The sequence below is a fragment of the Carassius auratus genome, chromosome 12 (assembly GCF_003368295.1).
Source record: "Carassius auratus strain Wakin chromosome 12, ASM336829v1, whole genome shotgun sequence".
NCBI lineage: Eukaryota > Metazoa > Chordata > Actinopteri > Cypriniformes > Cyprinidae > Carassius > Carassius auratus.
In genome coordinates, this window is record NC_039254.1 from 6,388,205 (window position 1) to 6,400,590 (window position 12,386).

At 35.9% G+C, this 12,386-nt stretch overlaps 1 protein-coding gene and 2 pseudogenes across 2 annotated transcripts; 2 read left to right on the forward strand and 1 right to left on the reverse strand.

The window, feature by feature from the left end:
• Nucleotides 1–1,109: 1,109 nt before the first annotated feature.
• On the reverse strand, nucleotides 1,110–2,582 carry LOC113111620 (39S ribosomal protein L43, mitochondrial-like; annotated as a pseudogene).
• A 371-nt stretch (nucleotides 2,583–2,953) lies between these two features.
• LOC113111621 (twinkle protein, mitochondrial-like) lies at nucleotides 2,954–7,401 on the forward strand (annotated as a pseudogene).
• A 622-nt stretch (nucleotides 7,402–8,023) lies between these two features.
• On the forward strand, nucleotides 8,024–12,383 carry LOC113111622 (galactokinase). Of its 2 annotated transcripts, XM_026276562.1 has the most exons (9): nucleotides 8,024–8,406; nucleotides 9,094–9,283; nucleotides 9,586–9,705; nucleotides 10,615–10,750; nucleotides 10,866–11,047; nucleotides 11,131–11,281; nucleotides 11,486–11,648; nucleotides 11,880–11,982; nucleotides 12,016–12,383. In XM_026276562.1, exons 1-8 carry the CDS (start codon nucleotides 8,236–8,238, stop codon nucleotides 11,955–11,957), a joined length of 1,191 nt encoding a protein of 396 aa, XP_026132347.1. In that variant the 5' UTR covers nucleotides 8,024–8,235; the 3' UTR covers nucleotides 11,958–11,982; nucleotides 12,016–12,383. The 2 variants fall into 2 exon arrangements, with proteins under 2 accessions (XP_026132347.1, XP_026132346.1); XM_026276561.1 differs by having other exon boundaries at nucleotides 11,880–12,382.
• Nucleotides 12,384–12,386: the final 3 nt, after the last annotated feature.

A 12,386-nucleotide genomic window follows, 5' to 3' on the forward strand; every position in this document is an offset into this window, starting at 1 on the left:
AAATGAAGTGCCAAACCGTTAATACATGATTACAGCCAACATATTCTAATGTTCCCGCCCCCAACCTGATCGAGGTCTGTGGCATACTGTGTTTATTGCTTCTTTGCCAGTGATGTGTGGGAGTGAGAAAAGCTTTGTGTCGCTGTCACTGTAGATTAAACGCACACAATTCATGTCAGTTTCTCAGCTGCTGGAATCAACAGGACTGTAACCACCAGAGATATTGAGGGGGACACTTCTGCCCTAATATTAAGAATAAAAATCAGCCAACGAGGAGATCATTTATTGTCAAATCATTACATTTGGTAAACCACAAAAATATGAAACGTATAAATATGTGGTTATAGTCTTGCAATAATATTATTTCCTGGTTTTTTTCCTGTTATTTTAATATAACTAGAGTACTACTATGCATGTTTTAATCATTTGTTTAGTACAAATGAAACAAAAATCTAATTAGAAATGTTTCCCTGGCAACTAGCTGATTTTTTTTTTATTATTAGTTTTATTTAAATTTTTGGTTACACTTTATTTTAAGGTATCTTTGTTATGGTATAATTATACATTTAAGTACTGAGTAATATTAGTTAACTATATGTTCTTACTAAATGTGACCCTGCAAAATCAGTCATAAGTAGCACAGGTATATTTGTAGTAATAACCAAAAATACATTGAATGGGTCAAAATTATTTATTTTTATTTTATGCCAAAAATCATTAGGATATTAAGTAAAGATCATGTTCCATTAAGATATTTTGTAAAGTACCCACTGTAAACATATCAAAACGTAATTTTTGATTAGTAATATGCATTGCTAAGAATTAATTTTCCCAATTTTCTCAATATTTGATCTTTTTTTTGCACCCTCAGATTCCACATTTTCCAAATAGTTGTATCTCAGCCAAATATTGTCCTATCATAACAAACCAAACATCAGATGAAAGCTTATTTAATCATCTTTTTGACCTTTTTTATTGGTTTTGTAGTCCAGGGTCACATATGGTTAGGATTAGAATTATGGTTTGGGTTACTTGCATGCAATTATGCAGAATTTATTGTTATTATAATAGTAAGTACATATAACATGTAACAAAAACAGCTTAAAATAAAGTGTTACCATGTTTTGTTTACTATAATAACTGCAGCTGCTACAATACCTTACTAACAAAGTTCTTAGTAACAAAGTAGTTTTCCGAGATATCAAGATTTATTAGTGCAGGGGTATTTGGGTAACAAAATTCCAAACAAGTGAGGAAAAAATCATATGGAGTCATATTTTCAGTTCAGAATTTTATTTCCCAAAGAAAGCTTTGTATTTCTCATCTTTTAAAGGGCCAACATAAATGTGAAAAGCAGTTAATCTTATTCAAGCAAAATTTCATTGTTATATAACTTTACCAAGCAACAAATAATTTGTCATAATTCATCAAACAGAAACAACTTGATTTTAAATGTCTAATAACAGGTCACTACTGAAAACGTTGTATTTATGTTGATTTGGTGCTGTGGCAGAAGTTCAGGTCTTCTTCAATAGGTCAGAACATCAAGCAGAGAATAAATACAATGCAAAGTCCTTATTTTGTCTGTGGGCCGACTGGATGGATGCTGAGGGGTCGATTTGTGAAGGGGTGCCACTGGCCCTGGATACTGGGACTGTCTGTGTGGAAGGGTTTACGAATGCGGATGATGTCCAGGCCTGACTGGTTGGACAGCTTGGTTATAAGTTCTACAATTTCCTGTGATGTTTTGTTGGTGACTGTCTCCTCCTTCACATTACCATTCACTGCACAGATCAAATAACTACAGTAAGCATATAGTTTTTTTTTTTTTTTTTACATTTATAACTTCAAATCATAAACCTTTAGTAATACTGCAGGAAACAACAAGGTCAGGCTTACAATACTCAGCTACTATCTTTGGAATTCTGCAGGACTGAGGGGAGATATAAACCACAGTTCCTGGATTATTCTTGGCAAAGTCCACCACCCCTTCTTCAATGAAATCCCTGGAGGAATAGAAGTGATTTTAAGTGACTAAATGATTTACAATAAGCAAAACACAAATAATGCACAATGTCAAATGTTCTCACTGAAACATCGTACTTAATCTACCACAAACTTAATTTAACACCAGCTGCACTAAAACTCATCCTAAGCCCAATAAAATTAAAAAAGCTTTCACATTTTCATTGCAAATAATTTATTTAAAAAAAAAAAAAAAAAAAAAAAAAAAACTATAAGTATTTTTTAAATCCCATATTTTAATATTTTCTTTTACATAATATGTGATATTAAACTAACAAATAAATAATAAAATACAACAAAATGATAATAAATTCCTGGTTCTCCATGCCACAAGTAAATAGTCTATGTTATATATATATATATATATATATATATATAGTGTTTAATTACACATGATCAGCACAGATGATGTAAACCCATACCTGACTCCTAAAGAGCCCTGGCCTTTCTTCGAGAAGATCAGAGATATTCGCTTCAGCTGACAAACATAGCGGCCCACTCCATTGTGAGAACGCTCTGTAAAAAACGACTCGGTGTTCCTCGAGCAGTCATCTTCACCTTTTTCAGAGATCCTACATTCAATTCACCACACTCTTTAAATGCTGTCAGTATAGATTAGAGTACAATGAGGCACTTTTAATGATTAGATGTAGAGGACAATCGTCAGAAGACATGTGTAATGTCATGTACGTCACCAAATTGTCGTCCGGGTGGAAATAGAAGCTACGCATTAGAAGTAACTGCAATACAGTTTTGTAACAATCAGAAAGTTCCCAATTGCATTGTTACATGAAATTTAAACATGATGCAGCCGTAATTATATATGAATATATTCGTATTACAATCTGAGGCTACATAATTTAATTATCTTTGTCTTGACTGACTACGACAAGAGTTTTGTGTTTCACACGGAAGTATTTTGGAGTGCGGACCTCGTGTTCTGTAGGACGTGCACATGATAAACAGTTTGACGCGCTTCTTGCAGATTAGTAAGTTTTTGTATGTTTACAGTATGTTATTTCAAATGTTTACGGTATATATGTTTCTTATACAATATTTTCCGCCACCGTTTTTCTTCAGTAGTTTTTTTAATTTTACAGATACACGTGCAAGTATATTTGAGTGTTAAGGGTCATGCATAGGACAATATGATGTTACAGTTATTTTTTCTGGTGACGCTTTATATTTACATTTATTAATGAATCCGTAGCAAGCTTTATAATACATCAGTAGTTCATGCACATTCTTATATGAATGTATATAAATAGCATTTTCGACTATTTGATCTACTAATATTTATATAATGTATTAAGTGGCGCTATTAATGTTAACGTAGTTAAGTCATTTATGCCACACTGTTACGCACTACATTTTCATGTCGCCCAACATTAAACAACTTAATATATTGTCTTTTGCAATTTAATATATTTAAATACTTTTTTAAACCATAATATAACAGAAAAGGTAAAAGGCAAATCATTTTATTACTTTGATTTTGAGAAGGTGCATCATTTTGTTGTGGGGAGCTAAACATGTATTGCAATGGAATAAAGTGGTGAGTGAGAGATGTCCAAATAAATGTTCCTAAGAAAGCGTAAATTTAAAATATTTGATACATTTTAAACATGCTTTTTCTAAATAGTGATTATCGATCAAGTAAGTCTTCATCCTGAAATATAATTAACAATATTAAAGTTATTCTTATTGTATTTATGTTTACAGTATGTTTACTTTTAAAAGTTCAAAAAGATAGATCATAACACAAATGACCCATATTTATGACACGTTCTGATCAAGTCGCATTTTTAAACTGCATATTGTAATTGTGCAAATTTCTGCGATCATTGCAGGTCTGATGTCCTGAATTACCAGCAGATGTGGAGGAGCAGGCTTTTCAGGGGGGTCGGCTGTCTCTTGCAGAGGACAGGCTGTATTCCAAGTAAAACCCTCTCATCTTCCTCCCTGGAGATATCTATCATTTTACCAGCCCTGCCTCAATCCAGTCCTACAGCGTTCTTTTAGGGCACCAGTTTGGTATTGTTTTGAAAACCGAATAAGACCTGCTGTTGCTTTATATTTCTGCAGAACATTAAGAAAAGATGCAAAGTCTGTCATCGATTTTCCTGCCCAGCCCCTCACCGTGACTGATATAAAGCAGTATCTTCGTTCCAAAGATATCCCTTTTTACCGATGGCTACAGCTGCTTACATGCTCCTAGTATTTTTATGGAACCAGCAACTGAAGGGTCTGGAAAAGAGAATTACTCACTGTTCATCGATAAAACCACCGGACAGTTTCTGTGTAAGGAGACTTTAGTGGAGGGGAGCTGGGAGGACCTCCAGGATTGCATTGAGGTGATGCTGAATGAGAATCAGACCTCCATCAGTCCTAACGTGCTGCTGGGGTTTCCTGAGAGCATGGAGGAGCAGGAAGAAAGAGAGATGGAGATGAAGGAGGTGCAAAGAATATGGAGCAGCTCTGTGCCGTTTTCAGACCTCCTGGATGAGGAAGTGCAGCTCATTAAAACCATGTTTCAGATTGGTAAACTCACCAACGCCACACTGAAGAAATTTGGGGTCAGGTTCTTCAAGCCCACCAAGAGTTTGGTGTTCCCTTGGTTTAGTGGACATGATTCGGGCCTTCGTGGTGTTAAGCTGCTTTCTGCTGCCGTGAAAGGTGACGGACAGGTTGTCTACACTGAAGCTACGGTTCCAAAAATCTCCAGCTACCACAACCTCTTCGGCCTGCCTTTGATAGGACGGAAGGACAGTGAGGTTGTGCTCACAGGACGTGAGGTAGACAGCATGGCAGTGAATCAGGCTATCGGTCTTCCGTCTTTGGCCTTGCCACGAGGTGTAAGCTGTCTGCCTCCATTCCTCCTGCCTTATCTGGAGCAATTCAAGAAAGTCACACTGTGGCTGGGGGGAGATATGCGCTCCTGGGAAGCCTCAAAAATATTCTCCAGGAAACTTGGACTGAAGCGCTGTTCTCTTATCCGACCAGGGGACTTTCAGCCGTGCCCCAGTGAGGCACTGGCCCAGGGCAGGAACTTGGCTCGGATTGTCAAGGCTTCAATCCCTGCTGCCCACAAGTCCATTGTGTCCTTCAAGCAGCTCAGGGAGGATGTGTATGGGGAACTGGCTAATGTGGAGCAGGTGGCTGGAATACAGTGGTCTCGATTCCCTGAGCTTAATCGGATCCTTAAAGGTCATCGCAAGGGGGAGCTGACAGTTTTTACAGGTATAGCCAACACAGCTATATAGAGCAGAACTTTGCCTTATGCAAAAGTTTTCTGTACTTTACTGTACTATATATATATATATATATATATATATATATATATATAAATACACACACACCGTATAGCGGTTTTTATTAATTTAATTCTTTAATATATAAAACAAATAAATCTTAAATAATAATAAAAATGTAATTAAAATAGTAATAATAACATTATTATTATATAATGTGCATAAATATAAAATAGAATAGAATAGAATATTTGTATTTCTTCTCATGCATGTGTTTGTAAATACAGGTCCAACAGGCAGTGGAAAGACCACCTTCATCAGTGAGTTTGCCTTAGATTTGTGCATGCAGGGTGTCAACACATTATGGGGCAGCTTTGAAATCAGCAATGTGCGTCTCGCCAAAATTATGCTGACCCAGTTTGCCAAGCAAAGGCTGGAGGAGAACCTGGATCAATATGACATGTGGGCTGACAAGTTTGAGGACCTGCCCCTCTACTTCATGACCTTCCATGGACAGCAGAACATCAAGTAAATCATTGCCATTCCTTTTATAAAATCGGATAAATTGCTTGATTGTAATAGATACTGTATTGCAAGTATGGCTTTGAATGTTGCAAAGGAGAGGACCAGGTTTTTCTCATGATCTTTAAATATGAACGGCACTTTTGCACCCTGCACAGGACGGTTTTGGATACCATGCAGCATGCCGTTTACCTGTATGACATCAGTCATGTGATCATTGACAACCTGCAGTTTATGATGGGTCAAGAGAACCTGTCTTTGGACAAGTAAGGCAACAATTTTAATATGCTATTTATTTAACAGAGTTTCTATGGTCCTGAAAAAATATTGGATCTTTTCAAAACTGTGATTTCCAGGATTGGAAAGTATAAAATTATAAAATCTAGATTAGACATTGAAATTCTGTAGTCAATAATAATTTCTAGTTCTCGGTAATAGTGAGCATAGTAGTACTTAGTTATTATTGTTTGTGAGATATAGTCAGATAACTGGATGTTTTACAAATTTAAAATTATTATTGATATTTTCCCCCCACAGGTTTGCTGTACAAGACCACATCATTGGAGCCTTCAGGAAGTTTGCCACAAACAGCTGTTGTCATGTGACTTTAATTATCCACCCTCGGAAAGAAGAGGATGATAAAGAACTGCAGACAGCATCCATCTTTGGCACAGCCAAGGTTGGTAGATACAGGCTATGTCCACGTTTATTCCTCAGCTGTTAACTTGAGATACAAATTATATTCTATCTATAAGAAAATGTTATGTATCTATCTATAAAAAGTCTATAATGCATCATTTCCCTTTATCAGGCCAGTCAGGAGGCAGATAATGTGCTCATCCTTCAGGAGAAGAAGTTGGTGACGTGTCCAGGCCGAAGGTCCCTTCAGGTGGCCAAGAACCGCTTTGACGGGGATGTTGGGATCTTTCCTTTAGAATTTAATAAAGCCTCACTTACCTTCTCCGCGCCTGTGAAGGGAAAGCAGAAGCTTCGGAAGGTGAAAGTGGACAAGAATAACGGCACGGAGGAAATAGAGGAGACAGAACTCAAAGAAAAAGTGAGAAAGCTCCCAAACCTGCCAAAGCCAAGACCTCAAAGACAATTAAGGGGGCAGCAGCGTTAAAACATACCACAGATGGAGAAGGAAATGATCAGTAGCTCAGGGAATTCATTCTTTGTATGATTAATACATGAAAATGTAATGTTATGGTGTTTACTGCATTTTTGCTACTGAGTAAATGCCACTGAATGAATGTTCATATTAAGTATTTTTAGATCTTGTAGAGAGTTGTATGCAAAGTTTTGTAGATCCACTTATGTTTTATATGCACTTAAGTCCAACATATTTTTGTTTTCAAAAGTTTTCCTGTAGGAGTTATAAACCAGTATTTGATGATTTAAAGACGGTTTAAATACTGGACCTTAAAGCTGCATTTGTAGAGATCCTGCCATACATTTCATCAATGTAACTACATTTTATGGATAATGTCCAAAAATTAAATGTGATTTGTTTCTGTTTGTTTGTCATTGTTACTGTAGGAGAAAAGTGTCAAATAAGCTATTTAAAGGAGGCTGTGTAAAGTGTTAATAAATTATTTTGAAGGATTTGTATCTTCTGCTTATCTAAATTATCTCTGTGTATTTTGATTTCTGACAGTTGAGTCAATGTTATGTTTTTTAGCTATTCAATCTGTCTGCCTTAATATGCTTTATATACTAAAGTCGAATAGCAATTACATTTAAAACCTGATCACACACAGCACGGAAATAAAGATCCAATAGAGCCAAATAATTTAGTCTTGCACTTACAATTTACACTGGCTTTGTATTTCCCACAGGAATCTTAGATGCAATTTAGCCACCCAAAATGGTTAAATAGTTTGAAAAGTATGTGTGTACAGTACATTTGTTTTGTATTAATTATTAAAAAAAATTTTTTATATAAATATAAGTGACTAATATGAGGTCTAATACAATAAAAATAATTTATTCATAAACAACATCACCCTCTGTGCATGTCTTAAAACAGAGCTTTCATAATGCAATGCTTTGAATTTTTATAACCTAAAATCTTTGTGTGTGTGTGTGTCTATGCACTTGTTATAATTCGATCTATAAAAACAAGTTTGTAATGACATTTCATTGATATTTGCTGTTTGTTCCAGACTCGAGCAGGACCTTGACACGCTGCAGCGAAACGTGTCATGTGACTTCTTGCACCAATCAGGACTCTTGTATATGTAGGAAGTGTCTGAGCCTGAATTACTAGTTTCTGTTCCTCTACATAAACTCCATGGATTAAAACTATTTTATTCCATTTTCTTTATTGAGCGCTATTAATTATTCGCTCGGGGATTTAAGCTGCATGTCTGCAGCTACTGGGAATCTGTCGAACACTTAGAATTACTTTTTTGTGAAGTATCTCTACTGCGATACAATGGCCAACATTTGTCCAATTACAAATGTTGCAGATTTAGTTTCTGAAGCTCGTCGTGTGTACCGGGAAACGTTTCATGGGGACGATGCAAATGTTGCAGTTTGTGCCCCAGGACGTGTGAATTTAATCGGAGAACACACAGATTATAATGAAGGATTTGTCCTCCCAATGGTAATGACACTTTTTGTTAACAGTTCTCGAATCAGTAGTAGTTACTGACTAATACTATTAGTTACTAAATACTAACTATTTTTACGACTTATCAACACCCGCACACATTTGAAAAAGCTGGTTTAAAAAAATAGCATCTTGTTGAAACATATAACATGAAGCTTTTTTTGTCAAGATATTGAGTTAAGTAGATTGATTTAATTATTCTATAGTGTAAAGCAAAATTATATTTAAGTTATTATACTTTTAAAAATGTTTTGAAGTTATTACGTCGTGACATAAAATAGCCTACGCTCCATTATTCTTATTTTGATCCAGTAATTTGAATCAGACTGTCCGAAAGAACCGATACCTGTAAATGAATCATCCTTACCTGCACTAATGCAAAGTGACCCAGTGTTACGTCAATTTTATGACGTTTCTATGTCCATATGCAAAATACTGTACCCTGCAAAGAGGATATCTGAACAATGGAAACGATGGATTGTCCTTTTACATCCTTGATGATATTTTGAATTGTAGAGATAGTAGATGTGGCCAACAATAATGCAAATGTGGCCAACACACTCCCATCTCTCCTTATAAATAGGGATCAATGATAGGAACAAACAAGTTTTCTTCTCAAATCAAAACACACTGCATTAATGCACTGACAATCTGTTTTATTGTTTGTTTGAATGATCGCAGGCCTTGCCGATGGTAACAGTTATAGTGGGCAGCAAAACTTCTGGCCAGAAGTGCTGTGTTGTAACTCTGACCGAAGCTGCTGATGAGCCCAGGATGGTGGACTTTGATCTCCCAAATGAACTGACCCCACTTTTAAGAGGGCAGCCAAACTGGGCCAATTATGTAAAGGGAGTTGTACAGCACTACAGAGGTAACCTTTTGCTATTATTTTTGCCTATATGGCAAAAAAGGGAAGTAATGAGGAAGTTTACATTTAGTCTGCCTCTAGCACGAAATGGGACCCTAGGGGCCCATGCTGAGAACTGGTCTCTGGGCTAACTTTTTAATGCATTTTCCAAATACCATACTTGCAACACTTACAGAATAGTTGCTGAGCACTGTCACTGTTGTCTTACTCTAAAAGTAAATATAGCTTGAATATATACTTCAAATGGATTATATTTTAATCTCATGCATTTATCAGCTTTCACAAATGGCTATGTGTTTGCACAGCACGTCCCATCCCTGGCTTCAGAGCTGTTATAGCCAGCAGTGTGCCACTAGGAGGAGGACTCTCCAGCTCCGCTTCACTGGAAGTGGCTGTGTACACCTTCTTGCAGCAGTTGTGTCCAGGTAAGAACTTTGTCTGTCTGTCACGCTTAACAATTACAGAAGTAAAAATCCCTTTCATTTGTTCCATACAGCATTTGCTTGACTGATAACATGTGAAACGTTCAGGACAGAACTACCATTAGCTTTGAGGTTGTTATTTGATGGGTTATGCTTCTAATTTAACAAGCTTTACAACTTCCAAACAATTGTGTTGAATTTCCAGTAAAGAACTGCTCTGCCCTTATTGCTATAAGTTGCTGTCACCATGGAAAGAACAGCATATAACTGCATAAAAAAATAACCCATTGTTTACTTATTTAATAATATTTTATAAGCATATGTTGTATAATTTAGATTTTTTTTTTATGTTTAAAATGATTTTGGTAGTATTGGTTAGATTTTTTTATTTTCTTAAAATAAAGCAATGTAAAATAAATTATTTATTATTATTAAAAAACATTATATACAGTACTGTTCAAATATTTGAGGTTAAGATTTTTTTAAAGAAATTAATAATTTTATTGAGGAAGGATACATTGAAACAGTCGAAAGTGACAGTACAGAGTCTTAATGTTGCAAGATGTTTATTTCAAATAAGTTTTGTTGTTTTGAATTTTATATTATCAAAGAATCCACAAAAATATGATGCAGCAAAGCTGTTTTTCAGCACTGATAAAAATAAGAAATCATTATATTAGAATAATTTCTCAAGGATCATGTGACAATGAAAACTGGAGTAATGATGGCTAAAATTTCAGCTTTGCCATCACAGAAATACATTTTAAAGCATATTAAAATAGAAAACCGTTATTTAAAATGTTGCAACTTTCTGTACATTTGTAATTTCACAATATTACTGTTTCACAAAATTTTTATCAAATAAATGCACTCGTGTTGACCAAAGAAATAATGTTGTCTGGCCCTCCACAGATGATGGGGATCAGGTAGCGAAGGCAGTGGCCTGTCAGCAGGCTGAACACACTCATGCTGCTGTGCCCTGTGGCATCATGGACCAGTTTGTGTCCGTTTTGGGTAAAGAGGGCCACGCTTTGCTCATTGACTGCAGGTAAGTAGATTTTGCACTCTTCTGTCAGATTAGAAATAATCAGTTTTTACCAATTTCCATATGCAAATATAATATCAAAACAGCTTTTAATACAATTAAAATGTAATCTTTTCAGGTCTTTGGAGGCCACTGCCGTCCCTTTGGCTGACCCTGGACTTGTAATCCTGATCACAAATTCCAACGTTAGACATTCTCTCACAGGAAGCGAGTATCCCACCAGACGAAAGCAATGTGAGGAGGCAGCGGCCGTTTTGAACAAGAAAAGTCTAAGAGAGGCTACTTTACAAGATTTAGAGGGTAGGAAGAAAAGAAACATTTTGAACAGACACCGTAATGCATGTCTTTAATCAAGGTAATTTCATAATAAAATCTGAATTTAGCTGCTAAGGATCGATTGGAGGGTGTGACGTACCGTCGGGCACGTCATGTGATCGAGGAGATTGAGCGCACAGCGCAAGCTGCTGAGGCACTGAAGAGAGGGGATTACAAAGAGTTTGGGAGGCTGATGGTGGAGAGCCACAACTCTCTTAGGTAAACATCTATAATCGAAGCAAGATTATCATATTGGAAGACTTACAGAAGTCAACTCCTTTTAAACATCCCAGGATTAGAGGTGCTTTTCGGTGACTGAAATGTTGTTTGCTTAACTTATTTATTGATTAGGTGGAGTTAACTGTCAGTTACATGGCTTTTAACCATGCATTCATGGACTGGGGTTAATATTGTTTGTCTTAGGGATAATTACGAGGTCAGCTGTCCAGAATTGGATGAGCTGGTGGCGGCAGCACTGGAGGTGGATGGAGTGTTCGGGAGTCGGATGACAGGGGGAGGGTTCGGTGGATGCACGGTTACTCTGCTTCAGGCTCATGCCACGGAGAGAGCAGTCAAACACATTCAGGTTTTTACAAGTTTAAGATGCTCTGTGTATACGTTTTTGACAATTCCATCCAAAGAAATGTCTGAATTGAGTATTCTGGGTGTTTTAGAAATATGATTATTTCTTCAGATTTTGGAGATCAGTACCTGCTCTTGTCTTTTTCTTCATATTGTCTATGAATTTAAGCTAATGAGTATTAAACAGGAATTCAAGGTAAGACCAAGATAATAATACTTTTCTGTTTCCCTACAGGAGAAATATCATGGATCTCCAACATTCTTCATAACTACCCCATCAGCAGGAGCTCATGCTCTCAGTCTGTGGTTTTAAACCAGTTCTAAACCAGGGATTTTTCTTTCAAATAACTCTGAAATTTACAGTGATCTACATTTTTATAACTAATCAGTATACACTAATCAGAATCTCTCTCTCTCTCTCTCTCTCTCTCATATATATATATATATATATATATATATATATACATTTTCAATCAAGAGGATTTATGTTGGCTAATAAAGGAGTTGTTTGCTTTTATTGACTTAATAGTGATAATGGTGTTTATATACAATAAGCATAAGTATAGCATACACATAGCAAGGACATAAATGTGTGTTTAATATAAAAATTTAAATATAGAGAGTGTTTTATGATTAAATACAGTGTACAGTAAGCATATGTATTGTTTAAATTTAGCAAGTACATATGAATGTGTGTGTGTGTACCTAACATATATAATGACATTTCCAAAATAAAAATATT

Excerpts from the sequence above, each read along its gene's own strand:
- LOC113111622 (XM_026276562.1), top strand. The coding sequence starts at position 8,236 with ATGGCCAACATTTGTCCAATTACAAATGTTGCAGATTTAGTTTCTGAA. Across the intron at positions 9,284-9,585 it reads AGTTGTACAGCACTACAGAG|CACGTCCCATCCCTGGCTTC; the intron begins GTAACCTTTTGC and ends GTGTTTGCACAG. Across the intron at positions 11,048-11,130 it reads TACTTTACAAGATTTAGAGG|CTGCTAAGGATCGATTGGAG; the intron begins GTAGGAAGAAAA and ends ATCTGAATTTAG.